The sequence below is a fragment of the Aquarana catesbeiana genome, linkage group LG07, assembly GCF_042186555.1.
Source record: "Aquarana catesbeiana isolate 2022-GZ linkage group LG07, ASM4218655v1, whole genome shotgun sequence".
Taxonomy (NCBI): Eukaryota; Metazoa; Chordata; class Amphibia; order Anura; family Ranidae; genus Aquarana; species Aquarana catesbeiana.
In genome coordinates, this window is record NC_133330.1 from 24,854,635 (window position 1) to 24,881,602 (window position 26,968).

General features: G+C 45.0%; 1 protein-coding gene across 1 annotated transcript in view; it reads left to right on the forward strand.

Annotated features, from left to right (window-relative positions):
- LOC141102796 (laminin subunit beta-1-like) overlaps positions 1–26,968 on the forward strand; it is a gene marked incomplete in the record, with an annotated part of 183,860 nt that overhangs the window by 34,350 nt on the left and 122,542 nt on the right. The window contains 1 exon segment of the mRNA XM_073591808.1: positions 13,003–13,106. Coding sequence (XP_073447909.1) covers positions 13,052–13,106 — 55 coding nt within the window.

Sequence of the window (26,968 nt, forward strand, 5' to 3'; positions counted from 1 at the left end):
TTGAGTTATTTTGAGGGGACAGCAAATTTACACTGTTATACAAGCTGTACACTCACTACTTTACATTGTAGCAAAGTGTCATTACTTCAGTGTTGTCATATAAAAAGATATAATAAAATATTTTTTGAAAAATGTGAAAATGTGAGGGGTGTACTCACTTTTCTGAGATACTGTGTATTTGTATATGTGTGTATATATATATATATATATATATATATATATATATATATTTATTTATATACCGTATATACAGTGCTCAGCATAAATGACTACACCCCCCTTTTGAAAAGTAAGATTTTAATCAATATCTTAATGAACACAAGTACCATTTCCAAAATTTTGACAAAACTGAGTTTTATAGAACATTTCTTTAGCTCATTATATGAGTGTATAGTTAATAACATAACTTACAAAATCTTCAGTTTTACTCAAATTAGTTGATGCAAAAATGAATACACCCCACAAGAAAAACTACTCCATCTAGTATTTTGTATGACCTCCATGATTTGTAAGAATGGCACCAAGTCTTCTAGGCATGGAATGAACAAGTTGGCGACATATTGGAACATCTATCCTTTTCCATTCTTCAAGAAAGACCTCTTTTAGAGCCTGGATGCTGGATGGAGAGTGATGCTCAACTTGTTTCTTCAGAATTCCCCATAGGTCTTCCCCGATTGGGTTCAGATCAGGAGACATACTTGGCCACTGAATCACTTTCACCCTGTTCTTCTTCAGAAATTCAACAGTGGCCTTATGCCACGTACACAAGACCAGTTTTGCTGTTGGAATAAACTCCGAAGGTTTCTCCGACGGAACTCCGACGGAATTTCGCTCAAGCGGTCTTGCATACACACGATCACACCAAAATCCGACCGTCCAGAACGAGGTGACGTACAACACGTACGACGGGACTAGAAAAAGGAAGTTCAATAGCCAGTAGCCAATAGCTTCCGTCACGTACTTGCTTCAGAGCATGCGTCGTTTTTGGTCCGTCAGAACAGAATACAGACGAACGGTTTTCCCGATAGGAATTGGTTCCGTCGGAAATATTTAGAACATGTTCCATTTCTAGGCCCATCAGAATTTTTGAAAAAAAAAGTCAGATGAGGCATACACACGATCTAAATAGACAATGAAAAGCTTCCGTATGACTTTTTCTGTCGGACATTCCGCTTGTGTGTACGCGGCTTTAGATGTGTGTTTTGGATCATTGTCATGTTGGAAAAGTGGACGACGATCAAGTGCATGGAGTGATGGTAGCATCTTTTCTTTCAATACAGAGCAGTACATCTGTTAATTCATGATACCATCAATGAAATGCAGCTCCCCGACACCAGCATCACTCATGCAGCCCCTACAGAAGGACACTGCCACCACCATCTTTCACTGTAGGCACCATGCATTCTTCTTTGTACGCCTCACCTTTGCGACACTATACAGTTTTGAAGATATCAGTTCCAAAACCATTTATCTTTGTCTCATTACTCCAGAGTACAGAGTCCCAGTAGTCTTCTTCTTTTTCAGCATGGGCCCTGGCAAATTCTAGGTGGGCTTTTTTGTGCATGGGCTTTAGGAGAGGCTTCGTGGACGACACCCATGCATGCCATTCCTCTGCAGTGTACGCCGTATTGGGTCACGGGAAACAATCACCCCAGTTTGGCTTTCTACTTTTTTAGGTGACTGCAGTGAATGTGCATGGTGATTTCCTTCAACCCTTCTCGTCAGAAGATACTTCTGACGAGGGGATAACTTCCATGGACAGCCTGAACATCTCTTTGAGATATACAAAGAAAAACTCACCCAAGCTCTACTGCTATATAAAAAATAGATGAGCGGAGATGGTGCACTGGCTGTGTAGTTCACTGAGAATCCATAATAGAAGAAATAGCCGGAAACCCAGGAGGATCTTCTTGCAAAATTTATAAGGCATAACACCAATGAACAATCCACATAATGCTAACGGTCGGTTTCGGCCATATGAGGAAGACTTTGGCCGAAACGCGTTAGCATTATGTGCATTGTTCATTGCTGTTGTGCTTAATAAATTTTGCAAAAAGAAGCTCCTGGGTTTCCGGCTATTTCTTCTATTATGGAGTCTCTGTGAGATGGTGGCAGTTCCATCTACAGTATTCTGACTGATAAGTAGGGATGAGCTTCGTGTTCGAGTCGAACCCATGTTCGACTCGAACATCGGCTGTTCGATCGTTCGCCGAATTGCGAACGTTATGGGCCGTTCGCGCTAAATTCGTGTGGCGCGTCACGGCCCATAATTCACTGCGGCATCGCAGTGCATTGCTGGCTGATGATTGGCCAAGCATGCACTATGACCCGCATGCTTGGCCAATCACAGCGCTGTCAGTAGAGAGAGCTGTAATTGGCCAAAGCCAGGGTGGCTTTGGCCAATTATGGCTCAGGGGATTTAGTACACACCCCACACTATATAAGGCCGCCTGCACGGCGGCCCTGTGTAGTGTGTGTTCCGGTGTGCTGAGAGATAGAGAGAGAGAGAGACAGTGTCATTTGATTTGAGTTAGATAGATTAGGCAGAACAGTCAGTCAGTTAGCTGCACTTACAGTGTATTGTGTATATATATGCATCCCAGGTGTTGCATATATATATATACACTGTATTCAGTTTAGCTAGATCCGTTCCTGTTATCTTCTATCTAGACTATTTACATTTAATGCAGTGCGTCCTGCTCACAGTGTTCAGCTAGATCCGTTCCTGCTATTTACATTTAGTGCAGTGCGTCCTGCTCACAGTGTTCAGCTAGATCCGTTCCTGTTATCTTCTAGACTATTTACATTTAGTGCAGTGCGTCCTGCTCACAGTGTTCAGCTAGATCCGTTCCTGCAATTTACATTTAGTGCAGTGCGTCCTGCTCACAGTGTTCAGCTAGATCCGTTCCTGCTATTTACATTTAGTGCAGTGCGTCCTGCTCACAGTGTTCAGCTAGATCCGTTCCTGCTATTTACATTTAGTGCAGTGCGTCCTGCTCACAGTGTTCAGCTAGATCCGTTCCTGCTATTTACATTTAGTGCAGTGCGTCCTGCTCACAGTGTTCAGCTAGATCCGTTCCTGTTATCTTCTAGACTATTTACATTTAGTGCAGTGCGTCCTGCTCACAGTGTTCAGCTAGATCCGTTCCTGCAATTTACATTTAGTGCAATGCGTCCTGCTCACAGTGTTCAGCTAGATCCGTTCCTGCTATTTACATTTAGTGCAGTGCGTCCTGCTCACAGTGTTCAGCTAGATCCGTTCCTGCTATTTACATTTAGTGCAGTGCGTCCTGCTCACAGTGTTCAGCTAGATCCGTTCCTGCTATTTACATTTAGTGCAGTGCGTCCTGCTCACAGTGTTCAGCTAGATCCGTTCCTGCTATTTACATTTAGTGCAGTGCGTCCTGCGCACAGTGTTCAGCTAGAGCCGTTCCTGCTATTTACATTTAGTGCAGTGCGTCCTGCTCACAGTGTTCAGCTAGATCCGTTCCTGTTATCTTCTAGACTATTTACATTTAGTGCAGTGCGTCCTGCTCACAGTGTTCAGCTAGATCCGTTCCTGTTATCTTCTAGACTATTTACATTTAGTGCAGTGCGTCCTGCTCACAGTGTTCAGCTAGATCCGTTCCTGCTATTTACATTTAGTGCAGTGCGTCCTGCTCACAGTGTTCAGCTAGATCCGTTCCTGTTAAATTCCTACTGACCGGCAGGCTTGTCTGGTTACAGTATATAAAGCTACCTGAAGAAAATTACAGGTGTTCTATTTGATCCTATTAGTACCACGGTCAGGCAGCTAGACTATTTACATTTAGTACAGTGCGTCCTGCTCACAGTGTTCAGCTAGATCCGTTCCTGTTATCTTCCTACTGACAGGCAGGCTTGTCTGGTTACAGTATATAAAGCTACCTGAAGAAAATTACAGGTGTTCTATTTGATCCTATTAGTACCACGGTCAGGCAGCTAGACTATTTACATTTAGTACAGTGCGTCCTGCTCACAGTGTACAGCTAGATCCGTTCCTGTTATCTTCCTACTGACAGGCAGGCTTGTCTGGTTACAGTATATAAAGCTACCTGAAGAAAATTACAGGTGTTCTATTTGATCCTATTAGTACCACGGTCAGGCAGCTAGACTATTTACATTTAGTACAGTGCGTCCTGCTCACAGTGTACAGCTAGATCCGTTCCTGTTATCTTCCTACTGACAGGCAGGCTTGTCTGGTTACAGTATATAAAGCTACTTGAAGAAAATTACAGGTGTTCTATCCCAGCTTAGTGCAGCTACAGGCCATTAGTATGTCTGGAAGGCCAAGAAGGAGAGGCAGACAGTCACAAGCCAATAAGAGAGGGCAAGCAGGCTCTGTGTCTAGTGCTGGTCGTGGAGACGGTGCATCCTCATCAGCACGTGGCCATGGGACACGCTTGGCCTTTTTTTCGGCAGCTGGCCATGTTGAGCCGCAACATGCGGAAGACTTGGTCGAGTGGATGACCAAGCCGTCCTCATCCTCCTCATCCTCTCTCACCCATGCCCAGGGTGCTTTGTCTGGCAAAGCAGCGGCCTCTTCCCTCAGCTCAATGTCATCAGTGACTCCTTCCCTAGCTCCACCATGTCCTCATGAGGATTCCCTCGAACTGTTTGACCACAGTGTTGGGTACATGCTCCAGGAGGATGCCCAGCGTTTGGAAGGCTCTGATGACGATACTGAGCTCGATGAAGGCAGTAACATGAGCGCGGACAGAGGGGGTGCCCAAGAAGGACAGCAATCTGGCAGTCATGCTCCCCCTGCTGCAGCATACTGCCAGGTTTGCTCCAGTGATGAGGAGGGAGGGGATGATGAGGTCACTGACTCAACGTGGGTGCCTGATAGGAGAGAGGAGGAGGAGGAGGAGGAGGAGGCGGCAGCACATCACCAACGAGGCAGGATGCCCTCCAGGGGCCAGCCTAAGGGCAGCACATTGACTGCATCACACCCCAAAGCTCCACATGTGCAGGGCGCTGCAGTCTCTGCGCGTTATTCAAAAAGTTCTTTGGTGTGGGCCTTTTTTGAGACGAGTGCATCAGATCGCACCGCTGCTATTTGCAACATATGTCTCAAGCGTATCTCGCGTGGCCAAAATATCTCCCGCTTGGGTACCACATGCTTGACCAGACATATGTTGACCTGCCATGCAGTTCGTTGGCAAGCGTATCTAAAAGACCCACACCAAAGAACAAAGAGGATCTCTCCTTGCTCCTCATCAGCTGAGATTTCCAACCCCACTAGACCTTCAGTCCTCTCTGAGACCTGCAGTGAGAGGAATGAAGGTGTAGAATTAGGTGTGTCACAACCAAGTACTTGTGGGCAATCTGCTTTTGGTACACCGACGTCAGATTGTACCAGGCAAATTTCCCTGCCCCAGCTGCTGCACCGCCGAATGAAGTTTGCTCCCAGCCATCCACATGCCCAGCGGTTGAATGCTAGCTTGGCAAAATTGCTAGCACTTCAACTGCTGCCTTTTCAGTTGGTAGACTCTGCCCCCTTCCGTGAGTTTGTGGAATGTGCGGTTCTTCAGTGGCAGGTACCCAAACGCCACTTTTTCTCACGGAAGGCGATTCCGGCTCTCTACCGGCATGTGGAAGGCAATGTCCATGCCTCGCTGGACAGGGCGGTCAGCGGTAAGGTGCATATTACCGCTGACTCATGGTCCAGCAGGCATGGACAGGGACGTTACCTAAGTTTCACGGCGCATTGGGTGACTCTGCTGGCAGCTGGGAAGGATGCAGGACAAGGTGCAGTAGTGTTGGAGGTTGTTCCGCCACCACGCCTCCAAAATGCTGATTGTGACACACCTCTCTCCTCCACCCCCTCCTCTTCTTCTTCCTCCATGGCCTCTTCCTCGGAACCAGCGGTGCTCCGTAGGCGTTCAAGGGGCTACGCAAGTACGCAGGCCAAAAGATGCCATGCGGTGCTTGAGCTGGTGTGCTTGGGGGACAGGAGCCACACTGAGGCAGAGGTTCTGTCAGCTCTGCAGGGGCAGGTTCAGAGGTGGTTGACGCCACGCCAACTTAAGGCAGGAATGGTGGTTTGCGACAATGGCACCAACCTCCTCTCTGCCCTCCGACAGGGACAAATGACCCATGTGCCCTGTTTGGCTCACGTCCTTAACTTGGTGGTGCAGCGGTTCTTGGGCAGGTACCCGGGCTTACAGGATGTCCTGAGGCAGGCCAGGAAAGTCTGTGTGCATTTCCGCCGGTCATATAATGCCAGTGCTCGGCTGACGGACCTCCAAAAGGAGTTTAACCTGCCCAAGAACCGCCTAATCTGTGACATGCCCACCAGGTGGAACTCAACGTTGGCCATGCTGCAGCGGCTGCACACGCAGCAGAGGGCCATCAATGAGTACCTGTGCGACTATGGCACCAGGACAGGGTCAGGGGAGCTTGGTTTTTTTTCCCCACGCCAGTGGGCCATGATCAGGGATGCATGCACTGTCCTGTCACCATTCGAGGAGGCCACGAGGATGGTGAGCAGTGACAGTGCATGCATCAGTGACACTGTCCCCCTTGTCCACCTGTTGGAGCACACGCTGCGTGGAATAATGGACAGGGCACTTGAGGCAGAACAGAGGCAGGAAGAGGAGGACTTCCTTAGCTCTCAAGGCCCCCTTTATCCAGACAGTGTTCCTGCGTGCCCGCCGATCACACAGGAAGAGGACGAGGAGGAAGAGGAGGAGGAGGAAGATTGTGTCAGTATGGAGGTGGAGCCTGGCACTCAGCATCAGCAGCAGTCTTTAAGGGATCAGTCCCAAGAAACACATGGACTTGTACGTGGCTGGGAGGAGGTGGCTGCGGACCATGTCGTTCTTAGTGACCCAGAGGACTCCGGACCGAATGCCTCAGCAAACCTACGCTGCATGGCCTCCCTGATCCTGCAAAGCCTGCGTAAGGATCCTCGTATTCGTGGTATCAAGGAGAAGGACCAATACTGGCTGGCAACCCTCCTTGATCCACGTTACAAGGGTAAGGTTGCGGACCTTATCTTGCCATCGCAGAGGGAGCAGAGGATGAAACATCTTCGGGAGGCCTTGCAGAAAGGTCTGTGCAACGCGTTCCCAGAGACTGGGAGGTTACAAACTCCTGTTTCTGGACAACGTGTTGCTGAGGCTTCGGTCAGTCAAAGAAGGAGCGGTGGAGAAGGTGGCCGTCTGACCGATGCGTTCAGACAATTTTTTGGTCCGCAGCCCCAAGGTATGATCGGTTCCAGCAACCATCGCCAGCGTCTGTTTTACATGGTGCAGGAATACCTAGGGGCAAGATCAGACTTGGACACCTTTCCCACCGAAAATCCTCTGGGTTACTGGGTCTTGAGGATGGATCACTGGCCAGAGCTTGCACAGTATGCAATTGAGCTACTGGCCTGTCCTGCATCCAGCGTTCTTTCGGAACGCACATTCAGTGCTGCTGGAGGCGTGGTAACCGATCACAGGGTGCGTCTGTCCACCGACTCGGTCGATCGGCTGACCTTCATAAAAATGAATGAGTCTTGGATCACCACCAGCTACCAAGCACCTGATGCTGATGTAACCGAATAATTTTTTTTGAAATCTCAGATCCCTTCAAAGACTGCCTATGCTGATGCTGAGTGACTATCCCTGAGTAATTATCCTCTTCCTCCTCAATCATCACGCTGATAGCTTGTAAGAACATTTTTGGTTCTGGGCGCCACCACCAGTGCCTAAGGCACAATTTTTCAGCCCCTGTTTAACAGGGGCGTGTAATTACAATTTTTGATGTAATACTTTGCAGCAGGGCTCGTTCCTGCATTCCAACTAGAGTGTCTGTGAGGGGTTGCAGTGTTGTGGCACCAGCACCAGTGCCTAGGGCCCAATTTTTCTGCCCCTGTCTAACAGGGGCGTGTAATTACAATTTTTGATGCAATACTTTGCAGCAGGGCTCGTTCCTGCGTTCCAACTAGAGTGTCTGTGAGGGGTTGCAGTGTTGTGGCACCAGCACCAGTGCCTAAGGCCCAATTTTTCTGCCCCTGTCTAACAGGGGCGTGTAATTACAATTTTTGAAGCAATAATTTGCAGCAGGGCTCGTTCCTGCGTTCCAACTAGAGTGTCTGTGAGGGGTTGCAGTGTTGTGGCACCAGCACCAGTGCCTAAGGCCTAATTTTTCAGCTCCTGTTCAACAGGGGCATGTAATTACAATTCTTGATCTAATATTTCACAGCAGGGCCCTGTGAGGGCTTACAGTGTTGTGGCCACAGCAACACCTAAGGCCCAAATTTCTGCTGAGTATATAGGGCAGGACCCTACTTTCAAACATCTAACTTACAAACGACTCCTACTTGTAAACGGAAGGAGACAACAGGAAGTGAGATGAAATCTACCCCTAGGAAGGGAAATTCTCTCCTGTAAGAGTTAATATGGGAAAACAAGTTCTCCTTTCCACTGATGCTTTCCAATCCTTGTTCCACAAAAAAACCCAAATTTTCAAAAAACATTTTTCATTGGGACAAAAAAGTGAGGTGAAATCTTCTGAAGAGGAGGAAAGACAGCAAAACAAATGTCACAGGGGTGATAACCCTTCCCTATGTTTTCCAAAAAGCTTAGAAAAGATTTTTTGGCTGGAGCTAAACACGTTAAAAATGTTCAAAATTACAAACAGATTCTACTTAACAACAAACCTACAGTCCCTGTCTTGTTTGCACCGCCTGTATACTGCTGTTCAGAGTATATAGGGCCTGGTGGCCCCACACCTTTCCTTATTTTAATTTGGGTGCGGGGTTCCCCTTAATATCCACACAAGACCCAAAGGGACTGGTAATGGACTGGGGGGTACCCATGCCGTTTGTCTCACTGATTTTCATCCATATTGCCATGACCCGACATGACATTAAACCCGCAAGCAGTTTTAAATGAGATTTTTTCCTTTAAAAATGACATTTGGTGCAGGGACTGTTCTAAACATGGGAAACACGCGTCACTTTACAGGCATACTATAGACACCCCCCAGGTACGATATTTAAAGGAATATTTCACTTTTTTTTTTTTTACTTTAAGCATCATTAAAATCACTGCTCCCGAAAAAACGGCCGTTTTTAAAAGTTTTTTTTGCATTGATACATGTCCCCTGGGGTAGGACCCGGGTCCCCAAACCCTTTTTAGGACAATACCATGCAAATTAGCCTTTAAAATGAGCACTTTTGATTTCGAACGTTCGAGTCCCATAGACGTCAATGGGGTTCTAACGTTCGTGCGAACTTTCGGTCCGTTCGCGGGTTCTGGTGCGAACCGAACCGGGGGGTGTTCGGCTCATCCCTACTGATAAGTAAAGCTTTGCTGATCTTCTTGTAGCCTTCCTCTTTCTTGTGTAAAGAAATTACGGTATTTTCTTTCTCAGGCCTTGTGACATTTCTCTTTCATGCGGTGCAAGGACATTTCTCTTCCTTGTCTGCAGGACACCTGTTTAATGAATAATTAGACTCACCTGTAGTTGAATTCTTGTTAATTAGGATTTTGTTGTCTAAAATTTGGCTTTGCTCCTAAGACTTTCATTAGGGTGTATTCATTTTTGCAACATGATCATGAATGAATTTGTTAGGAAAAATGCTTATATATAGTGTATATATACTGCATATATAGTATATATAATGAAGTTGCCAAATTTTTTTGTCCTCTTCATGATCTGGTCCCTCTTATGCTCAATATGCAGCCCAGGGTCTAAATACGGCCCTTTTGCGTGGGCCTTTAGGGCTCCTGCAGACCTTTTCTATCAGTTATTGGTTTGGTTTATTTCACAATATTTTTCTTTCTGTGGTGCTTTTTATTTTTTCCCCTCGTCTTTCACGCTTGTACGACTCCAAAGTTGAGCCGACTTTGGAGTGCAACTTTGGTGCAACTTTGGATGTGTGCGACTTGGATACGACTTTGGCTCAAGTACGACTTTCATGCAACTTCTGAGGGTTAACATTGAAGTCTATGGCCCTCAAGTTGCATGAAAGTCGGACCAAAGTAGCTCATTAAGTACTTTACTGAAACTTTAAGTCAAGCATATATGAATGGTTATCATTGGAAAACATGGGGAATGGCTTGTCATGAGACTTTGATGTCCAAAGTTGCATGACAAGTCACACAAGTGTGAATAAAACCTTATAATGGATGTTGGTAAATTTTAAATGTGGCACAAGAACTTTTTAGGAGGGAGGTAGGGAGAACAAATGAGGAAGCACTGACTTGTAAAAGGGCAGCGATCTCTAGCAGTCTTGTGTAAGGTGTCTACAGGCTATAAATCCTTCTCCCTTTTTCAACAACTCCAATAGCGAGTCTGCATTCACTGACCATCTCTTGTAGTACGTTTGCAGTCTCTGACCATATCCTGTAGTACGTTTGCAGTCTCTGATCATCTCCTGTAGTATGACTGCAATCTCTGACTATCTTCTGTAGTATGTCTGCAGTCTCTGACCATCTCTTGTAGTACATTCACAGTCTCTGACCATCTCCTGTAGTACGTTCGCAGTCTCCTGTAGTATGTCTGTGGTCTCTAAACATTTCCTGTAGTATGTCTGCAGTCTCTAAACATCTCCTGTAGTATTTCTGCAGTCTCTGACCATCTCCTGTAGTACGTTTGCAGTCTCTGACCATCTCCTGTAATATGTCTGCAGTTTCTGACCGTCTCCTGTAGTTTGTCTGCAGTCTCTGACCATCTCCTGTAGTACGTCTGCAGTGTCTGACCATCTCCTGTAGTATGTCTGCAGTCTCTGACCATCTCTTGTAGTACGTTCACAGTCTCTGACCATCTTCTGTAGTACGTTTGCAGTCTCTGACCATCTCCTGTAATATGTCTGCAGTTTCTGACAGTCTCCTGTAGTATGTCTGCAGTCTCTGACCATCTCCTGTAGTACGTGTGCAGTCTCTGACCATATCTTGTAATATGTCTGCAGTCTCTGACCATCTCCTGTAGTTTGTCTGCAGTCTCTGACCATCTCCTGTAGTATGTCTGCAGTCTCTGACCATCTCCTGTAGTACGTTTGCAGTCTCTGACCATCTCCTGTAGTATGTCTGCAGTCTCTGACCATCTCCTGTAGTATGTCTGCAGTCTCTGACCATCTCCTGTAGTATGTCTGCAGTCTCTGACCATCTCCTGTAGTACGTCTGCAGTGTCTGACCATCTCCTGTAGTATGTCTGCAGTCTCTGACCATCTCTTGTAGTACGTTCACAGTCTCTGACCATCTCCTGTAGTATGTCTGCAGTCTCTGACCATCTCCTGTAGTATGCCTGCAGTCTCTGACCATCTCTTGTAGTACGTTCACAGTCTCTGACCATCTCCTGTAGTATGTCTGCAGTCTCTGACCATCTCCTGTAGTAGGTTTGCAGTCTCTGACCATCTCCTGTAGAATGTCTGCAGTCTCTGACCATCTCCTGTAGTATGTCTGCAGTCTCTGACCATCTCCTGTAGTAGGTTTGCAGTCTCTGACCATCTCCTGTAGTATGTCTGCAGTCTCTGACCATCTCCTGTAGTAGGTTTGCAGTCTCTGACCATCTCCTGTAGTATGTCTGCAGTCTCTGACCATCTTCTGTAGTACGTTTGCAGTCTCTGACCATCTCCTGTAATATGTCTGCAGTTTCTGACAGTCTCCTGTAGTATGTCTGCAGTCTCTGACCATCTCCTGTAGTACGTGTGCAGTCTCTGACCATATCTTGTAATATGTCTGCAGTCTCTGACCATCTCCTGTAGTTTGTCTGCAGTCTCTGACCATCTCCTGTAGTATGTCTGCAGTCTCTGACCATCTCCTGTAGTACGTTTGCAGTCTCTGACCATCTCCTGTAGTATGTCTGCAGTCTCTGACCATCTCCTGTAGTATGTCTGCAGTCTCTGACCATCTCCTGTAGTATGTCTGCAGTCTCTGACCATCTCCTGTAGTACGTCTGCAGTGTCTGACCATCTCCTGTAGTATGTCTGCAGTCTCTGACCATCTCTTGTAGTACGTTCACAGTCTCTGACCATCTCCTGTAGTATGTCTGCAGTCTCTGACCATCTCCTGTAGTATGCCTGCAGTCTCTGACCATCTCTTGTAGTACGTTCACAGTCTCTGACCATCTCCTGTAGTATGTCTGCAGTCTCTGACCATCTCCTGTAGTAGGTTTGCAGTCTCTGACCATCTCCTGTAGAATGTCTGCAGTCTCCTGTAGTATGTCTGCAGTCTCTAAACATCTCCAGTAGTATGTCTGCAGTCTCTAAACATCTCCTGTAATACGTTCGCAGTCACTGACCATCTCTTGTATTATGTCTGCCTAACTGTTCCCTTGTGCACAAAGCCAGCTCCATAAAGACATGGCAGGATGAGTTTGGTGTGGAGTAACTTGAGTATCCTGCACAGAGCCCTGACCCCAACCCTACTGAAAATGAGAATAAGGAACGCCGAGTGTGAGCCAGGTCTTTTCATCCAACATACCTTGATTTACAAATGCTTTTTTGGCTGAGTGTGACAAACACCCACAGACAGGCTCCAAAATCCTTCTATTTAGGTAGAAGTACCATCTTGTATAAATGAATTCTGCCTGCCACTGACAGAGGAAGTTTGACCCAGATATTAAGTTTAAGCTTAATCATTTGAAGCAGAGGGTCTAGTTAAGTTTCAAAACTTCCGTTTGTGAAAGTGTAATAATTACTCCCAAGTATTTAAATGAGGACACCACCTTAGGCGGACAGTCTGCTGCATTTTGAGAAAAGACCTGAGGATAAAGAGGCATCAATGCTGATTTCTCAAAATCCTTTATAAAGGGTGCGGGTTGGTATAGTTGCAAAGAGTGGAGGCAAACGCCATATCAATGCCCATAGATTTTGGATAAGGTGCCCACAAACCTTTGACCATGCAGTGTAAGTAGGTGTAGTATGATGGCAGTAAAGGATCTGTGAACTTTTATTGAAAAGTTGTAAATAAACTTTTTTTGTAATATTTTCATTCTATTCACTAATGTGGTTGGTCATGCTCTGATTAGACATTTTTTTTCTTACAGTGAGGTGAATTGGTTCCAGCTGTGAAGTTTGAAGCAATCCCAGCTACAGATGACTTTCAGGAGAACAATATGGCGACAGGAGCGGCTTTCTTTCATCCTTGTCGGTAAGAATTTCAAGTCAAGAGCACACTGACAATGAAGGGAGGGAGAGGACTGAGCAATGCCACACTAATACTGGGGGGGAGGGGGTCCAGAACAATGACACATTGACACTTGGGGGTCCTAGAACAATGGCACACTGACACTTGGGGGTCCTAGAACAATGGCACACTGACACTTGGGGGTCCTAGGACAATGATACACTAACACTGAGGGGTCCCAGAACAAAGGCACACTGACACCTGGGGGTCCAGAGCAATGACACACTGACACTTAGGGGGTCCCAGAACAATGACATACTGACACTTGGGGGTCCCAGAACAATGACATTCTGACACTTAGGACTACAGAACAATAATACTCTGACAAATGGGGTTCCAGAACAATGACAGACTGACACTTGGGGGTCCCAGACCAATGACAAACTGACACCTGGGGGTCCCAGAACAATGACACACTGACACTTAGGGGTCCCAGAACAATGACATACTGACACTTAGGACTACAGAACAATGATACACTGACACATGGGGTTCCAGAACAATGACATACTGACACTTGGGGGTCCCAGAAAAAGGACACACTGACACTTGGGGGTGCAGAACAATGACATACTGACACTTGGGGGTCCCAGAAAAAGGACACACTAACACATGGGGTTCCAGAACAATGACACACTGACACTTGGGGGTCCCAGAACAATGACACACTGACACTTAGGCCTACAGAACAATGATACACTGACACATGGGGTTCCAGAACAATGACGGTTCCAGAACAATGACACATTGACACTGAAGGGTCACAGAACAATGACACACTAACACTTGGGGTTCCAGAACAATGACATACTGACACTTGGGGGTCCCAGAAAAAGGACACACTGACACTTAGGACTACAGAACAATGATACACTGACACATGGGGTTCCAGAACAATGACGGTTCCACAACAATGACACATTGACACTGGAGGGTCACAGAACAATGGCACACTAACACTTGGGAATCCCAGAACAATGACACGCTTACACTTGGGGGTGCAGAACAATGACATGCTGACACTTAGGACTACAGAACGATGATACCCTGACACTTGGGGTTCCAGAACAATAGCAGACTGACACCTGGGGGTCCAGGACAATGACATACTGACACCTGGGGGTCCCAGAACAATGACACATTAACACTTGGGGGTCACAAAACAATGATACAATGATACTTGGGGTTCCAGAACAATGACACATTGACACTGAAGGGTCACAGAACAATGCCACACTAACACTTGGGGGTGCAGAACAGTGCCACACTGACAACTGTGTCCTGGAACAATGACATACTGTAGATACACTTCGGGTGTCCAAACCATGACCCACCGACACTTACCCAGAGGCACACTGACACCTAGAATACCAGAACAATGTCACGCTGATACTTGGAGCTCTGTTACGGTTAAGAACCTAGAACAGTGCTACAATGACACTCCCAGGATAGCGGCACACTGCTGGTGTCACACCGCAGATGCCATTCTTTATAAGTGAGGCATTACCTATGACTATAGCTCACTGTACTGACAGCTCCTTCCCAGCATGTGAAAGGTTAATGGGATATTGTACCAGCTGGAGCGTCCTGTGAAGCATGGAATATATGTCTTGTGATTCTATTGAGGTGCACTGGATGGGAAAGGAATGTAATCTTTCCTCATTGAAGGCAATTTTACAAGAACGCAGCGTTCTATCCCGGGAGTCACACTCACACATTAACCAAACACAGAGAACGCTGCTGAGACCGCGGTGATCAGTTCGTTGTATGATTGCTGGTCCTAAACATTACTGTTTCCTGGATTAAAAATAAAATACATGTCTGCAAAATACACGGGAAAGTCAGAAGTTCCGATCTGCCTGTTTGTTCTAGGTCAGGGGCATTGAGTCAGCATAACCAGGCAACTAGCATTTTCTTAAATACATTCTGTATAGTAAAAAAAAAGTAATTTTTTTTAGATAAATATGGCATTTTAGTGAAACTGCAATCAAGGGTACTAATTTTCTGTTAGAAAAAAATGATAGCTTTGCTGGAGATATCAGATTGCACACACAGCTGAATTGGTAAGAAAAGGGACACGCCCCCTTTCTCTTCTAACATAGACTGGTCCTCCTTGAAGTTAGCCTGCACTCCATTATTATTATTATTATTATTATTATTATTATTATTTCAGATACTTATACAGTGCTGTCAATTTACGCAGCGCTTTACATATACATTGTACATTCACATCAGTCCCTACCCTCAAGGAGCTTACAATCTAAGGTCCCTAACTCACATTCATATACTAGGGCCAGGGCCATTTTTAAGGCAGGGCAAAAGGGGCAGCTGCCCTGGGCCCTGTCATTGTTGTGGGGCCCAAAGCAGCTGCCTCATACTTGCCAACTATCTTGGTTTAAATTCCCTCGTCCCTTGAGGTTTTAGTCCCGTGCTGTGTCCCAAAATCTCAGTGTGAAGTGCTGCTACTAATGCTGCCCAGCTCTGCCCCATTGTTGTGTACAGATGACTCACCTGCAGACCCTGTGTTTACATGTAAATTACCGGCATTCATATGTAAGTAGTGGTGCCATTCATATGTAAATAGCAGCGGCCAGTGGCATTATTATGTATATCATGCCCCCCTGAGGTCATATCCACAGTAATCTCTAGCAACCAATCAACAAGCAGAAATCATGTGCTGTAACCTCGCAACTAATCAGTGAGCCGTAATGTGTGCTGTAACCTTTAGCAACCAGTCAGTGAGCGGTAATGATACACTGTAACCTCTGGCAACCAATCACAATAGCTGTCTGATCTGATTCAGTAAACTGATTTTGAGTCTAGCTGCTATTTATTGTATGTCTCAGAGCAGGTGGAGAGCGAAACTGCATGAGGGGGCCCCAAGAAAAGTTTTTCCCAGGGTCCAATCAATATTAAAGACGGCCCTGACTAGGGCTAATTTAAACAGAAGCCAATTAACCTACCAGCATGTCTTTGGAGTGTGGGAGGAAACCGGAGTACCCAGAGGAAACCCACGCAGGCACAGGGAGAACATGCAAACTCCAGGCAGGTAGTGTCGTGGTTGGGATTTGAACCAGCAACCCTTTTTACTGCTAGTAAACCTTTAAATGTCCTTCCTAAAGGCAGGCATTATAAGAAACCTTTTTTTTTTTTTTTAAGAGTGGGGAAGGGTTAAGACCTCTGCCGTGTTTTTATTGGAGCGCCAGACTAAAAGCGGATAAAAGAGTCCAAGATCATTTCAACCACTTCAATACCAGGCACTTAGACACCTTCCCGCCCAGCCCAATTTTCACCTTTCAGCGCTGTTGCAATTTGAATGACAATTGCACGGCCATGCTACACTGTACCCAAACAATTTTTTTATCATTTTGTTCCCACAAATAGAGCTTTCTTTTGGTGGTATTTGATCACCTCTGCGGTTTTTATTTTTTGCGCAACAAATAAAAAAAGACCGAAAATTTCGAAAAAAAAACAAGTTTTTCTTTGTTTCTGTTAAATTTTTTTGTAAATAAGTACGCTTTCTCCTTCAATAATGGGCACTGATACAGCGGCACTGATGGGCACTGATACGCGGCACTGATGGGCACCGATGAGGTGGCCCAATGAGGTGGCACTGATGAGGTGGCACTAACGGGCACTGATGATGGGCACTGATAGGCGGCACTGATGGGCACTGATAGGCGGCACTGATGGGCACTGATAGGTGGCACTGGTATGCGGCACTGATGGGCACTCATAGGTGGCACCGATGGGCACACATAGGCGGCACTGATGGGCACTCGTAGGTGGCATTGATTGGCATATATGGGTGGCACTGATGGGTACTTATGTGTGGCACTGATGTGTGGCACTGATGGGCACTGATAGGTGGGCACTGATGGGCACAGATGGGCACTGACAGGTGGCACCGATGGGCACTGACAGGTGGCACCGATGGGCAATGACAGGTGGCACAGATGGGCAATGACAGGTGGCACTGATATAGCATTGCTGGGCAGATCTGGTCATTGCTGGGCAGATCTTTGGCATAATAGTGCCAATCAGTGCCCATTTGTGGGCACTGATTGGCACAGATTGGGCACATGTGGATGGCCATGGGGTACATACCTGGCCATCCACGTTGCCCCTTCCCTGGTGGTCCTAGTGGCATCCCTGGTAGTCCAGTGGGGTGATCTGCGGGGGGGCTGCGCTGATAAACAATCAGCGCAGACCCCCCCTGCCAGGAGAGCCGCCGATCAGCTCTCCTCTACTTGCGTCTGTCAGACGCGAGTGAGGAAGAGCCGATCAACGGCTCTTCCTATTGACAGCGTGATCAGCCGTGATTGGACACGGCTGATCACGTGGTAAAGAGCCTCCGCCGGAGGCTTTTTACCAAGATCAGTGGAGCGGTGTGTCAGACTGACACACCGCTCCACCGATCGCCGCGATGCGCGCCCCTGGGGGCGCGCCCCTGGGGGCGCGCTGCGGCATGTTATCCTGCTGGACGTCATATGACGTCCAGTCAGGATAACACAACCACTTCCCGGACGTCAATCCGCTATAGGGCGGGCGGGAAGTGGTTAATTGTTGATAAAAAAATAGTCATAAAAAACAGTTGATGCGTGTGGTGGACTCACCTGGGACAGAGGCTTTTGGAGGGGACTGAATGCTGGCCTCTTGCCTACAGATTATGGGCCCTGGATTTTGGGGGAACGGTGCTCTTTGTGAGGTGTATGCCTGGGGACCCTTGAGGTGGTGATTCAGGTCCATGTCCCCCCAAGACACACGGTCTTTGGGAATCCTGTATATGCCATATTAGAAATAGTGACTGATTCATACTGTTGGGACACATTCTGTTAGAAGATGCTGATGTCATCAACTCCAGCCACCTGTCTGTCTGTTTTCTGCTATAATGTAAATACATCTAGCATGGCTTCTAAGAGTCTTTCACCCATTGTTGTTTGTGCTAGTTAACTCTGCTTTTGTGTAAAGGAGCTCTGTGTTGATATTTATGATAATGTGTATTGTATAGTCGGTGAGCTAGGAGACGGCAAGGCTGCCCTGAAAGGTCATATTTCTGAGTCACCTTGTCTGAGTAAATGGTTAGTAAACTAGCTCATGTTAATTAGGTTTCTGGTTACAGTTTGTATTGTCATCCCGGTGTATATATTTGTGTGAGATCTCAAATACAGCAGGCTATTTCTGATGTACTCAAAGACTGGTGTTGTCTGGTCCTTGGGGGGTTACTATAGCCAGGTTCATTGGTCTCGTGTTCCAGGACTTAGGAAGCGATATACTGATGGAAGCACTCAAGCGGAGTGTGGGACTTTTCCGTCACAATGCGTTTCGGGAAAAACACCTCTTCCCCTTCATCAGGATAAACCTTGGATGGACTCAGAGAAACCTGTATTAGAACCAGTACTGAACTCTCATCATGGAGGAACAATGGTACAGTAGTTGCTGAACAGCAATGGAGCTCCATCCTAGTTTTATACTGTGTTGAGACCTGATGAAGGGGGAGTGGTGCTGCCTCTGAAACGCATCGGTTGTTTAGATATTACTTTTCTTATCAACAATTAAATCTATTTTTGGCTCTTTTATGTGATTTTGGTCCGGTGCTCCTTTCTGTATTTCTATGGCTTGAGTTACTGTTGGGTGGCCATTGAGTGGTCATTGGGTGGCCTTGCTGTGTGATTGCCTCCTCGCCAAAGCTATTGAGCTTGTTTGAGGTTTTCCTTCTTCTGACTACACTTGCAAGATTAAGGCTGCATTCACACATGAGCGTGGCATCTTTGAGCGCTTTTCCGGCATTTGCTTGCGCATTTTTTTGCGCAACTTTGCCATGTTTTTATACAGCATTTTTAAGCTTTGGCATTTTTTATTAGCTAACAGAGAACACTATCCTCTGTTGCATCATTTGTTACTAGGTATTTCAGCTTTTTTATCTTTTCCATCAGCTTTTATTCCTTTTTTTAATTTTTATTATTCATTTATTATTTTTATTTTTTTTTGTTAGGGCAAGGGGTTAGAGTTAAGGTTAGGGTTAGGATTAGGGGTTGGGGTTATTTATTTATTTATTTTGTTAGGGTTAGGGTGTTAATACTACTACTAATAATAATAATGATAATTATATTAGTAATAATAATAAATTAATGAATAAATGTAAAATAAATACACAAATAAATAAAAACAATCATAAGTAAATAATAAATAAATAGAATAATTTAATACTACATAATAATAAATAAATAATTACCAGCTAACCTTAACCTCTAAACCTTAAAAAACTAAATAAAATAATTAATAATAAATAACCGAACACCCTAACACAAAATAAGTAATAAATTATTATTAGAATAATAATGCATAATTATTTTTTGTATTATTATTATTATTATTAACAATAATAGTAATAATAATAATGCATTTTTTTGTTTGGGTGTTTATTATTTTATTATTATTATTATTATTATTATTATTATTATTATTATTATTATTATTATTAATAATAATAATAATAATAATAATAATAATAATAATAATTAATAATAATAGTAATAATAATGTATTAAATTTTTTTTAAGGTTGGGGGTTAATTATTATTTATTTATTATTACATAGTATTAATTAATTTATTTATTTATGATTATTTTTAGATATTTTGTGTATTTATTTTACATTTATTCATTCATATATTACCATTTTTTTTCTACATGTTTTCATATGAGCAGAAAATCGCGCAAAAACAAGCGTTTCCATTCATTTTTATGGTAACAAAAACACTCTAGAAACGCACAAATCTGCCCAATTCGACCTACTAATAAAGCTCCAGAACTTTTTTGAACTTCAGGTGTTTGGCTTCAGGCGACTTGTAGCAGAAAGGTGAACCATCTCCATAGAGAATATTGAATTCTTTCTCCTCCAGCGTTTTGGAGCTTCAAGCTTCCAGCTACAAAACGCTGAGGTGTGAATGGGGCCTAAAAGTTCCTACCCACTTCTCTGAGTATACTGTTCAGAGATATTTATTACAGTCCCTGCCTCCATTGGGGAAATCTCTTCTCACTTCCTGTCCTGTTATTGTCATTAGAACAGAAAGTAAAGAGAAATCTAGAACGTTACAGCCATTACCGAAACAGAAGTAGAAGAAAGATCTCCTAGTAGGGACACAGAAAGCAATAAATACACCAAAAGACATATTCAAGAGGCACCGGGGCTCCAAAACATAATTGTTCAATCAAACGAAGGATGAACTCCTGACTTTGAACAAGCTCATTGGGTTTGGTAAGGCAGCTCACGTACATCATGGCTCCCCCGATGGAGTAACTTAGATTGTAGAAAACCAGAAAAGAGCTCCAAATGGTGAAATAGTCTAAATAGCTTTTAACGTTTGCAATATGATCTCAGAAAAATACCCGGCACGTTTCAGGGGCCAATACACGCTCCCTTCTTCAGGGCTTAAGAATGAAATGAAGGCTTGAATGGAGTCGAAGAAACAAGTGGACAAACAGAACTGTATCTGAGTCTATTCAAACCTTCATTTCTCTCAGCCCTGATGAAGGGGGAGTGTATTGGGCCCCAGAAATGCGTTGGGCGTATTTCTATGATCATAACATAGACAATAAAAGAAACTTGGACTCTTTCACCATTTGGTTTGGAGCTCCTTTCTGCTTTTCTAAGCTCCAATGTAGTTAGTCTAGATCAGGGGTCTCCAAACCTTTTAAACAAATGGTCCGTTTACTGTTCCTCAGACTATAGGGGGGCTGGACTGTGGAAATTGGGAGTAGAAAATGTCTCAGGTTTGGTGGCCAGTGCGATTATAAAAAATGACATAGGACCTGTGGTCAGCAGGAGGAGGAATAGTGCCCCATCATTGGTGTTAGTGGGAGCAATAGTGCCCCATCATTGGTGTCAGTGGGAGGAATAATGCCCCGTCGTTGGTATCAGTGGGAGGAATAATGCCCCGTCATTGGTATCAGTGGGAGGAATAATGCCCCGTCATTGGTATCAGTGGGAGGAATGGTTCCCTATCATTCGTATCAGTGGAAGGAATGGTTCCCTATCATTGGTATCAGTGGAGGGAATAGTGTCCAATTATTGGTTTCAGTTGGAGGAATAGTGCCCCATCATTGGTATCAGTGGGAGGAATAGTCCCCTATCATTGGCATCAGTGGGAGGAATAGTCCCCTATCATTGGCATCAGTGGGAGGAATAGTGTCCCATCATTGGTATCAATGGAGGTAATAGTGTCCCATTATTGATATCAGTTAGAGGAATAGTGCCCCATCATTGGTTTCAGTGGGAGGAATAGTCCCCTATTATTGGCATCAGTGGGAGGAATAGTGTCCCATCAATGGTATCAGTGGGAGGAATAATGCCTCATATCAGTGAGTTGAATGGCCAGATAAGAGCAAGCAAAGGGCCACCTTCAGCCCGTGGAGACCACTAGTCTAGATCTCTGAAAAGGTAAGCCAGCCTATTCCTAGGTTCTAGCAATGTTCTATGTAATTCTCACAGTACAGGATCATATGATAACATTCTGAAGCGTAATTATAAGCCTACTGAATCTGTCTGAATCTGTGAATGGTCTAAATCGGACCTTCACCACCTCCCACTTGGAGAGTACTTATTTATATATATATACTGTATATATATATATATATATATATATATATACAGGTACATATATATATACAGGTACACACACATATATATATACGGTGTATATCTATATATCTACTGGGATAGATAGATAGATAGATAGATAGATAGATAGATAGATAGATAGATAGATAGATAGATAGATAGATAGATAGATAGATAGATACTGTATGTATATATATATTTTTCTTCAAATGCCCACTTCCCAAGTTCCCAGATTCCTTGCCTAGGCCAGGATAATGTGCATTTGGCTGCCCACAGCCTCCTGGGATATACAGGTCACCCATACTAGGAGGCTGTAGAGGAGACTAGGAGACTAGTATCTCTTTATCTGACCCTTCAGTCCCATTCAAGACCCATGGCATGTTTGCCCATGCACAGCATCAAGAAAGCATCATCATGGGGCCGGCTGTGCAAACCAAGAACAGACAGCTGGCTCCCAATTACGGGAGATTCAAGATGGCGGCGTAGGATGGGACATGAGGCCGGTAAGAAAAGGACAACGCAGGACTTTCTGGGCTTGTGAGTAGAGTATGTTTATTCTTCATAAAGGAGCATCAAAGGTAAGTGTGTTATGGAAATTAAAATGTATGGTTAGGGTGAAGTTCCTCGTTAAATAGGACAGTCGTGGCATCTACTGCAGAAGCCTTTAGTCTGTTGCGAAACATAAAACGTATGATGTGTGTCTTCCATCATGGCCATTGCCGGGCTGACATTATCACAGTTCTAGATGTTACATTTCCCAGTTCTTGGAAAAGCCCATGACTGACCCCGGGATAGATTATCCAATAATAGGCTCATTGTCAGACTCGCGGCTCCTCTTGCGCTGCTGTTGAGTGGCCACTCCTTGTGTAAGGTAATGTTTAGCCCAGCCTGGTGCTGTCTTCTGTAAGCTCTTAACATTCCTCCCATTCCATGACTGCGATTAACAGCTTTATAAACAGGTAGGAACATATTCACATTAACTCCTTAAAGTCAGACTATCATGCAAATTCGAAAAACAGGCAGTTAAACCTGTAGCTGGAGTTGTATCTGTACGACAAAGTACAAGGGTCCATCTTGGTACATTGCATCAATGAGGTCCTTTCAACTGAAAGCGCTGGAAGTGCACCAAAATTAACCAAAAATTGGACATGTGCCTTTCTTACCAACGCACAGCACCACAATGCATGGTAGTGCGTCAGCATGCTTTGTGGTGTGCTGCAACACATGTGCATTGGAGGTATGTTGGGTTAGTGCAGTGGGGGAGGGGGGGGGCCTGTACAATGGATGGCATTGTAATGTGCTATCATACATATCATGCAGGGTGACCACATTTCCAAACTGCCATTCAGGGACACCCCCACCTTCTCAAAAATCAGCTTGTGCTGTAACCAATCACAGCACAGCCGAGGCGCCGGGTGCGTGCTCTACCCAAAAGCAGTGTTCACGCCCCCCCCCCAAAAAAGCCTCTGCATCGCCACTTTACTCACTAACAGTAATTGTCCTGGCTTGCCGAGACCCGTTTTACCTGTTTCCAAAGCTGGCTCAGTGACTAGACACTAGAGGTGGGATTTATAATTTCTCCAATCACAAGCAAGGGGCGGGGATTGTGCCTCTCCAGACATTCCCGGCCCGGACAAGAACTGTCAGTGAGTAAATGAGATGTGGCGGCCTTTTTGGGGGGCATCAGATTGGCCCAAGGGGATTTCTGTGTCAGTTTTATTCCGGGACACTGTATTGTCGTGGAATGAAGGAACCCGGGATCTGGAACAGACCTACAAAATGTGGGACTGTCCCGGGCAATCCGGGACATTATCATGCTCTGTGGTAATGTACATTACCTCAACACATCGCACTGTAGAGATGTGCATGGACCCTAATGAATGACAGGTAGGTCTCTATAGTCCCTGGGACAATGTCACCCCTGCTCAAGGCCAACACTTTACACTTTCTGGGTGGTCATTTACAGACCACACCCACCTTCTGATGTGGCCTTGTCCAAAAAATTCAGGGCCTCCCACTCACAGTGCAAGCTCATTAACTCAAATAAGGGTAATGCTGTGATCCCAGGACACAGCCCGGGACACAGCATCATCGGGACAGAGGTCCAAGATGTCCTGCAAATCACACCAGGGCTAAAATGGGGAGTCGAGAAAGGATATTGGGCTCCAGTCACTTTTGTCTTTTTAAAGTTTTATTGCCGAACAGTTAAGGAGGTGAGGGTTAAGGGGCCCAGATACCGTACCAGACCACTTACAGACTCTCCATGTCCAGATCAATGTCCAGTTTACCGTGTCAGAACCTTTAAGCTGACCTGGCAACATCGTAAGCACGTTTCCAAATTTCAGTACATCCTCCAAGTGAGTCACCAGGCCCTTCTGAGAGACCATCCTTCTTCCTGACTCTCTCCAGCAAGAGGCCTCCCCTGGGTCTCCTCCTTGACACAGCTTCCTTCAGACCAGGCAGGACCACGTCAGCACATGTTAGGCTCAAACCCAGGATATTGGGTCTAACAGCAGAGCTCCATCAAGCAGCACCTCCCTGGGCCCCAGTCCAATGGGACAACAGTGAGCATGTTGGCCTGTCCCAAATATTTATATCCTCCCCCAGCATGCACCAGTGGCATAAACCTCCTACTGGATTGGCTGAAGAAAATATAAATATTCATAACTTAGTTTTGTTTGTGAACTCTCATACTATGACCAGTGATACCAGTGATATCTACTGGTGACAGTGAGAAATCACAAGCCAACTTAAGCTTAAAGCCAAGTGAAAAACGATACAATCAGTCTGAGCTAACTATAGACCAGCCAAAAGCTAAACTGACATAGGAGCCCCTGCTTAGGACAAAGGGGGCTACACTATGATATGGCTATAAAAAAATGTAAACATTTGAGTACAGGAAGATTTATGTAAGTGTCAAGATATCAATAAACAGGAGATTATCTGGCAGGTAATACCAGATTGGAAAATAATTGCACACCTATTGACTACTTTTTGCCTGTGCAAGCTGTTCCAGGTTGATTGAACTTGGTGGATAATTGAGTTGCTGAAAATAAAATGCTAAAAAGGATTAAGGGGAATTGAGAGTTATGCTACAAAAGTCCGACAGCCCGTCCGACAGACTTTCGACGGACTTTTGGCGGACTTGTGGCGGACTTCCGGCAGACTTTCTAATGAAGGGACTTGCCTACACATGATCAAACAAACGTCCGATGGATTCGTACGTGATGACGTACACCGGACTAAAATAAGGAAGTTGATAGCCAGTAGCCAATAGCTGCCCTAGCGTGGGTTTTTGTCCGTCGGACTAGCACACAGACGAGCGGATTTCTGGGTCTGGCGGAGTTACGACGTAAAGATTTGAAGCATGTTCCAAATCTAAAGTCCGTCAGATTTGTGGCTGGAAAAGTCAGTCGAAAGTCTGGGGAAGCCCACACACGATCGGATTGTCAGCCGTCTTTGGTCCGTCGGCGTCCGTCTGACTTTTGTAGACGAAAAGTCCGACCGTGTATACGCGGCATTATAATTTCCCTGGCGTTTTAATAAAAATTTGAAGATTTTATCAAAAATTTGCCAATTTGCATTGCAGTCAGTGGGAAAGGTAAAACTAAGGCAGTTTTAAACTGATGTGTGCTGGATTTTGAGATCTCAGGTCTATGGCTATGTCTATGGCTGTCTTTTGCCATCTCATATCTACAGCTATGTCTTCAGCTATGGCTGGCTATTGCCATCTCATGTCTATATCTATGTCTACAGCTATGGCTGGCTTTTGCCATCTTATGTCTATATCTATGTCTACAGCTATGGCTGGCTTTTGCCATCTTATGTCTATGGCTATGTCTACAGCTATGGCTGGCTTTTGCCATTTATGTCTATGGGTATGTCTACAGCTATGGCTGGCTTTTGCCATCTCAGGTCTACGGCTATGTCTACAGCTATGGCTGGCTTTTGCCATCTCAGGTCTACGGCTATGTCTACAGCTATGGCTGGCTTTTGCTATCTCAGGTCTATGGCTATTTCTACAGCTATGGCTGTCTTTTGCCATTCCAGGTCTACAGCTATGTCTTCAGCTATGGCTGGCTTTTGCCATCTCATGTCTATGGCTATGTCTACAGCTATGGTTGTCTTTTGCCATTCCAGGTCTACGGCTATGTCTTCAGCTATGGCTGGCTTTTGCCATCTCATGTCTATGGCTTTGGCTACAGCTATGGCTGGCTTTTGCAATCTCAGGTTTACGGTTATGTCTACTGCTATGGCTAGCTTTTGGCATCTCATGTCCATGCTTTGTCCATAGCTAGCCTAACACATAGCCAGTATAATTAGCGGTGTGGTCAGGTCATGTCATTTGCATAAAACGTTTGGCACCATAGGGTATACCACTTCTTCACCTTAAAAAATTGAGATCACCCACAATTATGTTTTTCCTCCTTGGTTCCCAACTCCATCCATCTGTCACAGCCAAGAGTAGCCTTTCTCTCCCCCTGTTCAATTTTTTATTTTATGAACAATATTAGGAATGTTGCAAGAAGAGTAAGTAGACCACCCACCACAGAACGTGAGACCCCCCCGGCCTGACTAGAGACCGCAATATGGCGACAGGGGGGAATCTCATTGCTGATGAACATCCTTCCAGATAGCAATTGTGGGTAGACCAGTCCTGTAATATTAAAAGGAAACAGCCAAACAGTCTTCTGACAAAATAGGAAGCTATACCGAGCTGGAAATAATCCTCTAACTCTTGTACGGAATGTAATAAATGAGCACTGAGGTATTTTATCAGATGGCCTTGTGTTGTTTAAACATTTAATAATAGGCGGTGACAGCACTTCCTAGAGAATTTTATCTTCTCCAAATACATACTTGAAGGCAGGATGCTTCTTACATTGGATCACTTTATTGAGGAGTAATTTAATAGTGGACTAATATTAAACACACACATATAGATTTGATTGTTCGGTTTTCAGTTTTTTTAGATGTTGTGATAACCTCTAGGGAAATTTGAAAAGCACAACATCTCTTCCATCATCCATATTTTCCAGCACAGCTTGCTGCGTGTTGTAGGGACGCAGGGGTCGAAGGATGAAACCACAGTGTACAGGAGGGGACACAGGGATCCGACACTCCCAAAAGAGTCTAATGTCAAATATACTGAAGGGAGTGGCAGTGCTGGAACGAAGGGGAAATAGGAGGTACAGTACATGCCA